The sequence below is a fragment of the Coregonus lavaretus genome (assembly GCF_964263955.1).
Source record: "Coregonus lavaretus genome assembly, chromosome: 13".
NCBI classification, from domain to species: Eukaryota; Metazoa; Chordata; class Actinopteri; order Salmoniformes; family Salmonidae; genus Coregonus; species Coregonus lavaretus.
In genome coordinates, this window is record NC_140000.1 from 38,326,547 (window position 1) to 38,339,990 (window position 13,444).

Here is a 13,444-nt window from a genome sequence, read left to right on the forward strand (position 1 = left end):
ACCAATACATATTCATGAGATTATTCTAAAACATCTTTCATATCAAACCAATGATAGTTATTTTTAGATTATATTATTATCATACAACACAATACATAATAGGGCCTACTCAATCATTTAATACATTACACTTTGTGCCAGTTAGGATATTGGCTGTTGTGCTAAGTGTGTGTGTCTAAAGGGACTGTACTCTGTAGACAACATTGGTCAATGTGCTAATAGCCAAATGTGCTGTCCTTAGCAATGCTGTTTTGTGAACAGAAGAATCAAGAAAAATGAAGGTTAAATTGTATTGTAGACACAGACAGAAGGATTAAAGACTGGCCTGGAGGACAATAGACAGACAGTAAATAAGGACAGGGTCGAGGGAAAACAATGGAGGAACACATTTCCCACAAACACTGAGGAGCTTCATTGTCTGCTGATGATAATCCAAACATTACAATGTATTCAAACCACTATGCACCAGGGTTGGGCTCAATTTGAATTGAATTTGAATTTAAAGTCCCACATTTTTAAAACTTTTGACATGAATAGCTTCTCCTTTTCAGTTAATTGAGAAGCCATTAAAAATAGATGCCCCTTTTTCAATCATGACATTTTCATGTCAATTTGCTACCTGAATTGACTGCCTTTAATTCTAATTGAGCCCAACCCTGCTATGCACACAGACTGATTCGTTCTTAAGGGTTACAGCTGAATTCAGAGAGTCATGAGCACTGTCATGGGCACTCTCAAGAGCGGGAACAGTCAGTGAGTGAGTCAACCCATTATTCTGTCATAAGACAATAGTCACCACCATGACTGAGTTGGAATCAAATGGAGACGCCCAGTTATTATTTTCTGGAAGAAACCTGCCTAACCCTTATTTGGAGGGGGGGTGGAGAGATAGGTGAAGAGGGGAGAAGGCCTGGTTGGCCAGCTATGTGTTATGATAATACTACCACCAGAAAAGTCGACATCAAAGCTCCAGAACATATAGTAGGCCTACGTTAAGTTAAGTAGAGTACAATGCAGTACAATCAACTTCAGAGTCAAATGTTCAAAAGGGACCTCTAGTTGCAATGTTTGGGTTGCCAATAAACAATTCAGTGGGAAAGTCATACTGTATGTCTTATACATTTCATCAGCTGATGTATAAATAGCAATAGCTGTTGGTCTGTAAACCTGGAACAACCTCAGCTCAGACTGAGGAGTGGTGTTGGGTGTTGGCCCCTGAACATACAGTCCCTATGATGTCGCCATGCAAGAATGACAGAACCTATGTAATAACTGAAAGAGGAGAATGGACCTATGTGGAAGGGGATCCACTGGTATGTAATAAAGGAACAAGGAAGGAGATATTACTTTAATAGTGACACCATATACATTACTTTAAAACTGGACTGTGTAGCCTAGGCTACACATATATCTTATCGACAGTTTAGCCTTGAATCACAAACATAACGTTTATGGGATAGGAAAAAAAGGATTGGACAGAGATGTAAGTAGCCTATACAAGGACAACTAGCTATATCTATTAATTAGGTAGGCTATAAACCAAGTTAGTTCATTCAATGTACTTCATGTAGGCTTATGTATCATATGTGGGAGATATGTGCTGAATTCTAGATGTAGAAATGTTTATAGGTTGAAGATAGCACATTAGTTAGAATAATGATGAAAATGTAATTATCATATTAATCACTAATCTTCCACTCACTCATTCACTGGAAATGTTAACTAAGTCGTTAGAAATGGTTAACAACTTTGTATAGCCTAAGCAAACGTCTCTTATTGACATAATTTATCTCTCTGTGAGAGTGTAAGACCAGGAGACTAAACACATAAATTAAAGGTATAACAAGACATAAATCACCAATAATAATATGACACTTTGGCTGCAGTTTACACAAGCAGCCCAATTCTGATAGTTTTTCAACTAATTGGTCTTTTGAGCAATCACATCAGGTATTTTCACATCAGCTCTTTTTCAGAGCTGATTTGATTGGTCAAAAGACCAATTAGTGAAAAAAATATCAGAATTAGGCTGCCTGTGTAAACACAGCCTTGTTGTTGTCCATATGTCCTACTTTAATAATAATGTATTAATAAAGCTTTGTACATGTTTTTAATTAAATATTAGTTTATTTACACTAAAATCGTAATTAATGTTAGAATACATTTTAGTCATTTAGCAGACGCTCTTATCCAGCGCGATTTACAGTTAGTGAGTGCATACATTTTTCATACTGGCCCCCCGTGGGAAACGAACCCACAACCCTGGCGTTGCAAGCGCCATGCTCTACCAACTGAGCTACAGTGGACTATACGTCATTCATGTTAATTAGGACTAATACTAATAGATAGCCTTATAGACTAACATAGACTAACTAGACTAACATAATAACATCCTTATCCTTGATATGTAACCTACTTTTCTAAATAGTAATCTGACTGTCTCAAATATAGGTCAAACTTTTTGAAAAAAGGCGCAAAGCAAAAAAAACATTTTGTGCCTAAATCCAATTGAGAACTTTTCGAACGGGAGATGAATGTACCGAAATGAATCGGCAGAAAAAAAGACAAAATGGAGTAGAGGGTTGACTAGCTCACGTTGAAATTCAACGTGACTTGTGGTCTTGGAACAGAACCAAGACAAAACGTGATGCAATACCAACATGAGAATGTGTCACATTCAAAAGAGCTGGGTAAATGGGTCCCCTGTGCCAAGATATTTTACTTAGAGAGAGGACAACTCTGGCACAGTGCAACAAGTAGTCTTTGCGCGCAGTTCGAATCTTACAACTGAACTTCAAAACTTTCTTATAATGAAAACGAGGTAGGAAATCTATTGAAAAACTCATAAAAAATGTGTTGGTTGATTTCAAGAAAGTAGTCTATACCAAGATTATTTGTATTGCATGACAGATTTTGCATTAGCCGACACTCTTAGAAAAAAGGGTTCCAAAAGGGTTATTTGGCTGTCCCCATGGGAGAACCCTTTTTGGTTCTAGATAGCACCTTTTTTCTGAGTGTATTGAAGAATGCAAGGCCAGGATGCGCACTTGTACCAAACCTTTGTGTCATTGGATGAAATTGATTTGAAGACATCAGGAATCGACTGATTGCATAAAGGTGTTTTCCTTGGGCATGGTCCAGTTCAATGGTCCAGCTCCAAAGACACGATTGTTATGATGATTATCACGTGATTAAGTCTTCTGGCGGTAGGACGTCCTATTGCCTTATAGGAACAAACAAATCATATAAGGGGACAAGGGAGCGCAATAACTTGGAGCTTTTAAAGTGATATTAGTTTATCGTGGGCAGTGAAGAGCATCAGTCTATACTTCGGTGAGGCGCGTCATTTTTGACCCAGCATCAGGAATCGCAACATTATTTCAGAATTGATTGCATAATTGGATGGTAAGAGAAGTGACTGTCACACATTGGCAACATTTTAGACGTTTTGGTTATTCTTTTTCAGACTTTGCAAAGGCTTATCATAGGCAAATCTGTGCTGTTCGGGTTTTAGTGACAATGTATATATTTTTTGGTTGCATCTCATTGACCAACAGTATGCGAATGTAACTGCGTCATCTGTGCTTTATACTTCTGCTGTGTTATCGTCAAAATAAGGCTAACGTTACTTTGAATCTATTTTAACATTTGGCAATGATATCGAGTGCCGTACTCCTAAAATGTGGCAGAGTTTAAAAGTGTATCTCATCTTATCTCCTATTTGGAGAAGTTGGGCAGAATTATTATCGGAGGTTGGGATTGTTTGTGTGGGTCTGGGGACTCCAGAGAGTTGTAAATGATCTAGTTACCGCGCCCACTTTTTCGACGCAAACAACTTTCACTCAAAGGAGGTGAGCTGTTGCTGAAGAGGGAATGACAGTTTATATTCGTTTAGAATAATGTTTTTATGTTCATGAAAATATGTTACTGGAAAGAACGTATTTCAATCAAAGGATTTAACGTAAAACTTGTTTTCAACCCACTTTGAAAATAGTTTTTATTCACTGAACAGACAAATAAGAATTTTGTCAAAATGCGTCATGAACGCAATGTAGACTATGGGCATCTTTGGCATAGTAGGCCTAACCTATATCATACTAGGCCAACTATACACTTTATGATGATGCTTCATATAAGTTATTCAGTATCTATAGCTAGAGAGCAACGAATATAATGTAAAACTCACAGTTTTAGTCTGTACATTTGTTTTAAAACAGTTGACAGGCCATTGCGCAATGCTTCCCTGGCTCTCACCCCTGTTTTCCTCAAGATTCTTACACTCTAAAAAATGCTGGTTAAAAACAACCTAATTTGTGTTATTTGGTAACCCAGCACAAGGTAAATATTGGACAGAACAAATGCTGTATTCTTTCTTGAATAACCCAACATGTTGGGTTGTTGGGATTACCCCAACATGGGTTATTAATTTAGTTTTTATTCACATTCAAGCTGGGTCAATGTTGTTTTCAGGAGGGGTGGCCTATAAGGGGCGTGGCTTTCAGATAGTTACTTTTGGCCACCCGTGAGAGTAAGTGTCATTCCTGTTCATCAAGTTTGTACACTGCAAAATAAAATGTTTTTGAATATTTTAGCATATTACATATTTTAATATAAAATGAATAAAAGTATTATTTCCATATTGAAACAAAGTGCTAACTATCCCAACATTTTGATACATAGGCTCTTGAGGAACTCATACACTTGTGTAAGCCTCATTAAAGCTATAAAACTGTCAGTGTTCAACCTTAAAATGGGATAACAATTAGTGATGTGACAAATGGGAAACATTTCTTAACGTTTAAACTGCCATTTTTTTTATCGGTTTTCCGTTAAAACGATAAGAAAATGCATAAAATTCCACGTGAATTCACAATGCAGCTGCACTCACGGTGTGTCCTTTTCAGATGGTTAAGCATTACATCTGTACCTCCATTACTGTACCTCAATTCCACCTCGCAAAGTTTGCATTTCCTTCTCATTTAACTTCTCAAAGTATTGCCATACAGGACTTCACTGCTGTTGCTTGCCGTTCTCTGTCATTTTTCTAACTCTTAACGACGATGACATTGTGGTGGAGAGTCGACTCCAAAATAATTGATTCCTCCACTCCTTGCATGTTGACTCTCATTTCTCAGTGCAATATTCGATTCCACTAGGAATCGACTCCTAAGATTCTGTAATTTTGGAACGGAGGAGACTGATTAGTTGCCGTACTTCCGAGAACGCAAACACTTGCGTCTTTCATAGCGAGCTAGCGAGGGATGGAGAGAGAGGGGAGGAGCACAGTATAGGCAGGTCAGCCACCAGGCAGACAGAGTCCAAACTGTGCACTAGGCCTATCTATCGGCAATCAAAAGCTGTATCTCGCAATAGAATGCTGTATCTCGCAATTTCTTGGATTGCAATGTCTCGCCACTTCAGTAAAGCAGGGCCTATCATCAATGAATAGGCTACAATATTCTACACGCAACAGACTGAAGGCTGAACACAAACTCTCATCATTAGCGGAGAGAAAGTGCCAGTGAGCCAGCACGAGGGAGAGAGGGGAGTGGGCAGGCAGAAATGTGCGTATATGTCTTGGTAATCTGTATCTCGCAATGTCTTGTCTTGCATGCCTCGCAAATTAACCAAAGTTGCCTAAAGTTTGTCTCTTCCTCTCTGGTTTTATTTAAATAACTTAACTTTCCCCAGGCCTTAATTGCCTATCGTCTAGATGTCCATAACATGGAAAATAATATGTTTTGTGATAACTGCACAGTGATTTCTATTTTGTAGGGGAAAAAACAAAAAAACATAGTTTTTCATTTAGGGATTTTGTCTTAATGTTAAAGATCCCAATTTCATTGAAACGTGTTAACGTTCACACCCCTAATAACAATACAACAGAACAGATGACATTTACTATCACGGGTGACCAAAAATAACTATCTGAAAGCCAGGTCCCTACTAGGCCATGCCTCCAGTCTTCTGATTTGACCCGCTGGGTCATATTTCAATAACTCAGCATCAACAACTCAACCTTGCTCTTTTTTAAGAAAACAACCCAACTAAGTGACCCAATGCCTGTAACCCAGCAGTTGGGTCATCCAAGCAACCCAGCAAGTTGAACATCTAAAAATCTTATTTTACCTATTTGATTCATACATATATACAGTACCAGTCAAAAGTTTGGACACATTTACTCATTCAAGGGATTTTCTTTATTTTTACTATTTTCTACATTGTATAATAATAGTGAAGACATCAAAACTATGAAATAACACATATGGAATCATGTAGTGACCAAAAAAGTGTTAAACAAATCAAAATATATTTTATATTTGAGATTCTTCAAATAGCCACCCTTTGCCTTAATGACAGCTTTGCACACACTTGACATTCTCTCAACCAGCTTCACCTGGAATGCTTTTCCAACAGTCTTGAAGGAGTTCCCACATATGCTTAGCACTTGTTGGCTGCTTTTCCTTCACTCTCCCGGTTGACTCATCTCAAACCATCTCAATTGGGTTGAGGTTGGGGGATTGTGGAGGCCAGGTCATCTGATGCAGCACTCCCATCACTCTCCTTCTTGGTAAAATAGCCCTTACACATCCTGGAGGTGTGTTGGGTCATTGTCCTGTTGAAATTCAAATGATAGTCCCACTAAGCCCAAACCAGATGGGATGGTGTATCGCTGCAGAATGCTGTTGTAGCCATTCTGGTTAAGTGTGCCATGAATTCTATATAAATCACAGACAGTATCACCAGCAAAGCACCCCCACACCATAACACCTCATCCTCCATGCTTTACAGTGAGAACTACACATGCGGAGATCATCCGTTCACACACACCGGGTCTCAGAAAGACATGGAGGTTGGAACCAAAAATCTCAAATTTGGACTCCAGACCAAAGGACACATTTCCACCGGTCTAATGTCCATTGCTCATGTTTCTTGGCCCAAGCAAGTCTCTTCCTCTTATTGGTGTCCTTTAGTAGTGGTTTCTTTGCAGCAATTCGACCATGGAGGCCTGATTCACACAGTCCCCTCTGAACAGTTGCTGTTGAGATGTGTCTGTGACTTGAACTCTGTGAAGCATTTATTTGGGCTGCGATTTCTGAGGCTAGTAACTCTAATGAACGTATCCTCTGCAGCAGAGGTAACTCTGGGTCTTCCATTGTGACCTGTGGTGGTCCTCATGAGAGCCAGTTTCATCATAGTGCTTGATGGTTTTTGGGACTGCACTTGAATAAACTTTCAAAGTTCTTGACATTTTCCATATTGACTGACCTTCATGTCTTAAAGTAATGATGGACTGTCATATCTCTTTGCTTATTTGAGCTGTTCTTGCCATAATATGGACTTGGTCTTTTATTAAATAGGGCTATATTCTGTATAACACCCCTACCTTGTCACAACACAACTGATTGGCTCAAACGCATTAAGAAGGAAAGAAATTCCACAAATAATATTTTAAGAATGCACACCTGTTAATTGAAATGCATTCCAGGTGACTACCTCATGAAGCTGGTTGAGAGAATGCCAAGAGTGTGCAAAGCTGTCATCAAGGCAAAGGGTGGCTATTTGAAGAATCTCAAATATAAAATATATTTTGATTTGTTTAACACTTTTTTGGTTACTGCATGATTCCATATGTGTTATTTCATAGTTTTGATGTCTTCACTATTATTCTACAATGTCAAAAATAGTAAAAATAAAGAAAAACCCTTGAATGAGTAGGTTTTTCCAAACTTTTGACTGGTAGTGTATATATATTTTTGTGTGTTTTAGTTCAATTTGGCTGTTTCTTTGAGTTTTCTTTATAGATTAAAGTCTGAAAAGGTTGTCCATCTGATGCATAAAACCTAATGTTCACAATGTGGAATAATGGTTTCTATTACTCAAGCGCATTTCTTTGTATGAGGGGGCTGGCATTTTGATGCAGACGTTTTATAGTTGCCTCCTAGACTCTGTAAAGTTTGCTCAATCCCACGATTCTTTAGATAAGCAAAGGCGCAGAAATGATTCACTGCCTGTCTGGTGCACCTTTTGTAGTGTGGTACCTTCCCATTCACTGATGCTGATAGTGGGTAACTGACTGCTAACCTGATAGTGGGTAACTGACTGTTAACTGTATTTCAAGGAGGCAAAATAATAAGAAAAAAAGATCTAGATGTTTCTAACTTTGATAAGAAAGGTCAGAAAAGGGAACTTTTGAGGGAAGTTCTCATTATAGACTGGGGATAGACTCAGCAAGGCAACTCTGACCAACCTAACAGGTATTTATTTCAGCAATTCAGAATGTTACATGTGATCTATTGAATATTAATGAATATTTTCTAGACTTTAGCAGTTGTAATGTAGGCCTATACTGTATAATGTTTTACTTGTTATCACTTTTTGAATTGAATTACTGTGGGGAATTATGTGACTTTGAACCTATTAATTTAAAAAAAGCTGATCAGGGCCCGTATCCACAAAGAGTCTCAGAGTAGGAGGGCTGATCTAGAATCTTTCCATATGGTTAATTACTAAGTGGGTAAGGTAGGGAATGTGTATTTGATCAAATAAAATTCAACGATGCCCCAAAAGGGCCAACACTGAACAGAACAGGCGTTCTGTGTGTTTAGTGTGTGTTGGTATAAGTGTTTGTGTGTAGCCTAAGCCTAAACCTAGACCACACCAATAGTGACCTGGGCCACACTTCATAGAAAAAAGAGACACCTCATGTCACGATCGTCGGATATAGAGGACCAAGGCGCAGCGTGGAAGGTGAACATACTTATTTATTAAATGATACACGAACAAAACAACAAATCGATACGTGACGTCCACAGGTGCAAAACACAAACCAACACGGAACAAGATCCCACAAACACTGTGGGAAAACCACCTGACTAAATATGGTTCCCAATCAGAGACAACCAGCAACAGCTGATACTCGTTGCCTCTGATTGAGAACCACTCTGGCCAACATAGATATACAAAACTAGACTAGACACAACGAGCACAAAACATAAACAACTTAAAAGAGTCCCTAGAGCCAGGGCGTGACACCTCACCTCTAACCCTCTCCTCTCCCTTTCTCTCTCAGGGACATTGCGATGGCGTCATCATCATTATCGTCTGACGTGGCCATGCTGGTCTGTGGGAGTGTGGAGGAGCTGAAGCGGAGGGCCCAGGCCCCGGTGAGGAGGAACCTGTTTGGGCCTGTGGACCACGAGCAGCTGCAACAGGACTTCCAGAGGCACCTGTGTATGAGCGTGGAGTCAGCCAACAAGCGCTGGGACTTTGACTTTAACACCGGCCGGCCGGCCGCCAAGGGCGCCAGCGTGGAGTGGGAGGAGATGAAGTGCCAGGATGTGCCGGTGTTCTACCACAGCTGCGTGGTGAGGAAGCCGGTGATTGGCATCGCCGGGTGGAGGGCGGAGAGAGAGAATATCAGGCTGGCGCGGGCATCGTCTCCAGGGTCGTCCAGCTGTGGAGAGGAGTACCTGGAGGTGACCACCAGGGAAAGCTATAGGATCCAGAGGCAGGAGAAGAGGACGGCCAGTCAGAGGGCAGGAGCAGTCAAACGGAGACAAGCCGCCATAACAGGTCAGTGTCAATGAACGGGAGAGCTGCTGCACTTTCCCCCCCTTTTTTTCCTTCTATTGGGCTTCATACAAAAATCATACAAAAAAGGCAATAGAGAGTTAGTAGTATACACATTTTTTGACACAAAATAGTGAGTCCAGAGGTTAACTTGACTATCGTTATAATGATAATATATAAGAGTAATTAATACATTTGTATATTTATTATTATTATTATTATTACAACCATAAGCCCAGAGGTCTTCATTTAAAGAGAGATAATATAAGTTTACAGGTTGTTTTGAACTTCATATGAACCTGTTATTAACCATTGAGTGACAGCGGTGAATACCTCAGTGTGCTGCCAAAAGCACTGTATGTTTACTATGTTAGGAACAGGCCTTACAACAACACTGTGTTACCTATGATATGTTCCCAAACAGTTTATAAGCCTTGATGAGTGCGTCCCAAATCGCACCCTATCCCCTAAATCTAGTGCACTACATTTGACCCTATGGGCCCTGGTCAAAAGTAGTGCACTAAACAGGGAATAGGGTGCCATTTGGGATGTAAACATTATTTCCCTGATAGAACATTACTGGGAATGGGAATTAACACCTGCTCTCTCTCTGCTGGTCATCCACAGAATTCTTTGTCGTGAAGAAGAGGAGGGCCATGCATCACAAACGGTCCTCTCGGCAGTAAACACAGCCCAAGAAAGAGCACCATTCAGTGGGCACGCTCTGTTTGGAAATCACCTCATTAAGATGAATATATAATTTCTGCAGATTTTTGTAGTGACTCTGATGGTCAAAAAGCTCATAGCTACAATATGTCTTAAAAACTCCTGACAAACTCTGTTTGTTATTTTCCACACAAGGAAGCTAACTAACGTCCTCTCAGAGTGAAACATCTCTGAGTGGAAATGATGGATATGTTTGTATATATATTTATATATCTGTATTTCATCTATATTTTCTAAGCTTGTATGATTGTCTAAGCTTTAGATTATACTGTGAAATAATTCAAATGCATTCATCAGGAAAAAACCTCAATGGCTCTGGTGTAAGAGACTTCTTCCAACAGAACCCTTGGTATAGTATTTCTTAACTCCCAACCACCTCCGCCCATTCTCTAACAACCTCTCTCAGAGTTTTGATAAGAGGAGTTCAACTATTCCTGACCTCACTCCACATGTAGTATTCAGTTTCACCACGGCTGTAAAAGTATCAGCCACACGAGTAAGAGGCCCCGGGGTCACCTCAGGTCAAATTGGCAATGTGACCATGATTAGCCTAGGGTGCAAAGGTCAACGGTGAAGTTCCAGCACTTAGGCTATCAGGCTGTGCCTGCATTGGTAGGGACTTATTTTTTAATGATAATGATACATCTTATTGAGTAATAATATTTCTCAATATATGTCTATTATTACGGTATTTTTTAAATTCTTAACAAGATACTAAATTGTCATATAAGCTTTTTGGTTTGAGTATTATTACAGAGTGATATAAGGTGTCAGTAGGCAAAAAGCTTAAATTAGCTTAAGTTAATTCTGAAATGTTGTTATTATGGCTGACATACACTTCACCGTTGGCACCACCGTCTCTGTAACATGTGTCTAAAATTTCAGTACAAAACTGAATAAAATAAAAGCCCTTTAAAAAAAAAAAAATCTTATTAAGGTAGTAAAACATATTAATGGAAACTGTTTGGTAACAAAACTGAATATATCTTGTATGTTTGCTTTGTTGGCTAAATCCTTTTAACAATGTAGCATTTTCTACTCTTGTCTTTGTATAATGACAGCCTCTAGGTTTTGAACACGGCTCTTTTCTGTATGAAGGGAATGTAGCATTGACATTATTTGGACTAATGGTGTTGCAGTTCACAAAAGTACATGGATCCTTAATGCATACGGAACATTCCAAGTTCTGTCAGTAAATGATTATTTTTATGAGGAGCTGAGCTGTAACACATGTATATTGCTGTGCTAAATACTAGACTGTTGTGACAACTGAAGCAGTTGACCAAAAAAAAGAAAAAATATATTATTTGTGAGTCATCTGTAAGCATTGGCTTGAGTCAAGTGACATAGCCATAGAAATCCACATGCCTTAAGCATCTCCAAATACATCTCAGATATACCTGTGATTAATATACAGTATCACAGATTTATCCATTGGCATTACATTCCAAACATTATGTCATTCATTCTCCATAGCCAGAGTCACATCGCAATACTGTAAATAATGGTGGCAAAAATAGCAGTCTTACAGGGAGTGCCTGTCCCTAAATGTGTCATGTTTGAACAAATAGCCATAATCTGGATTACCTACCTCATTGAGCGATTGACAAAAAAGTTAAAAGAATAGAAAAAACATTTACAAAATAAAAAATGACAAACAATTCCAACATATTTGTTGGAAACTACAGGAGATTTAAAAAAAAAATCTGTTCATAGCTGGTTCAGTGGGATAGCGGGTACAGACCATAGGCTTTAGTTACACATCAGGTAAAAGAGTCAGTGTGTCAGAGAGATAGGCCCATTCCAGCTCAAAGCAGAACTGAGGAAACTCAAGACCTCTGGGAGTCCTGGGCTTTGTTATCTCTAGCTCTCTGGCTTGCTTTGCTTTGACTGGTTTCCCAGAACTAGACAGAATTGAGGATAGGGGGCAGGGACTTTATTAATAGACAGCAACAGAATTATGTCGGAGACCCTGAATCAAAGAGGTTCTATTGCCAGAAAAGTGGCCTGTGTTCTAGAAGGTTTTTGTCTGGAACCAAAGAGGTCCTTATAACACTCCCCTATTGACTTGCCAACTGCTGTAGAGAGTCATGTCAACAGAATGTTTTTATTTCCGTTTACACACTTCACCTCACAAATGGAATCGATTATCCGTTTTTATTTAATAAAATTGTATTGTGTTTTTATTGTTCTTTTGTGTGTTTGGACTTGAGTCTATATGTGTATGTTGGTTTAATGCGCCTGTCTTTCAACGTGTTCAAAACAAAACTTTAAAAGTCTGTTAACTTATTTTTAACTATGTATCTCGTTTTTTGTAGGGAAATAATTATAAATGCCCTTTCGGTAAAACTAACTGATTATGTGTATTGTTGAACTGTCTTTGCACTAAAACATTATTGACAAGATAATTCTATATTTCTGATGTTATAGAGCTACTCTCATGGGAGGGGAAATGTTCAGAACAACCAAACCTTCACTGCTTAACTGGGACACAGACTATGGGCTATCATAGTTTGGGTCGGACACAAAATGATAAATATATTTTAGGTGCTTCTTGGTATTACAACAGTGTTAAAACAAGGTTTTAATATTACTGACTGTACTGGTTTTCCCAGAATTCCCTTGGCAAGCGAACTGTGATAAGTTAATGATCATAGATCTGTATAGAGCTACTGGGCTGCTCAGTCCTGCATCCCCCCCTGGCCAACAGTGTGTCCCACAGTGCCAAAAGAAACTTCGCTCTAATTCAACTGTCTATCGCAGGTATATCAAAACATAGTATTGTATGCCTTATATGCATGAATGGATAATATCCTCATATACGTTTTTGATAATAATGATTAATGTATGCAAAGTGTACAATGTAATTACATGGGAACAGAATATTAGCTTTGATTTGGTTTGGTAATAGTTTGAAAATGAAATTACAAATTTTGAAATTGTGAACATTTCTGTGGAAGATTCAATGATTGGTTTTTGGTGCACTGTTGACTTTGATGTTAATTTGTTACAGTATGTTTCAGATTATTAAAGATGTAAATAAATGATATAAATATACTACAAAGTATTGTTTGTTTAGACTGGTCTTCATTCATAATCTGCTATGTCCTTACACAATAATATGATCTTCAGTGTCAACAGCTGG

The 13,444-nt window shown here is 38.8% G+C and overlaps 1 protein-coding gene across 2 annotated transcripts; it reads left to right on the top strand.

Annotated features, from left to right (window-relative positions):
- Positions 1-2,705: 2,705 nt before the first annotated feature.
- On the top strand, positions 2,706-13,366 carry cdkn1d (cyclin-dependent kinase inhibitor 1D). Of its 2 annotated transcripts, none has more exons than XM_084176154.1 (3): positions 2,706-3,405; positions 9,074-9,576; positions 10,201-13,366. In XM_084176154.1, exons 2-3 carry the CDS (start codon positions 9,084-9,086, stop codon positions 10,257-10,259), a joined length of 552 nt encoding a protein of 183 aa, XP_084032280.1. In that variant the 5' UTR covers positions 2,706-3,405; positions 9,074-9,083; the 3' UTR covers positions 10,260-13,366. The 2 variants fall into 2 exon arrangements, with proteins under 2 accessions (XP_084032280.1, XP_084032279.1); XM_084176153.1 differs by having other exon boundaries at positions 2,706-2,821.
- Positions 13,367-13,444: the final 78 nt, after the last annotated feature.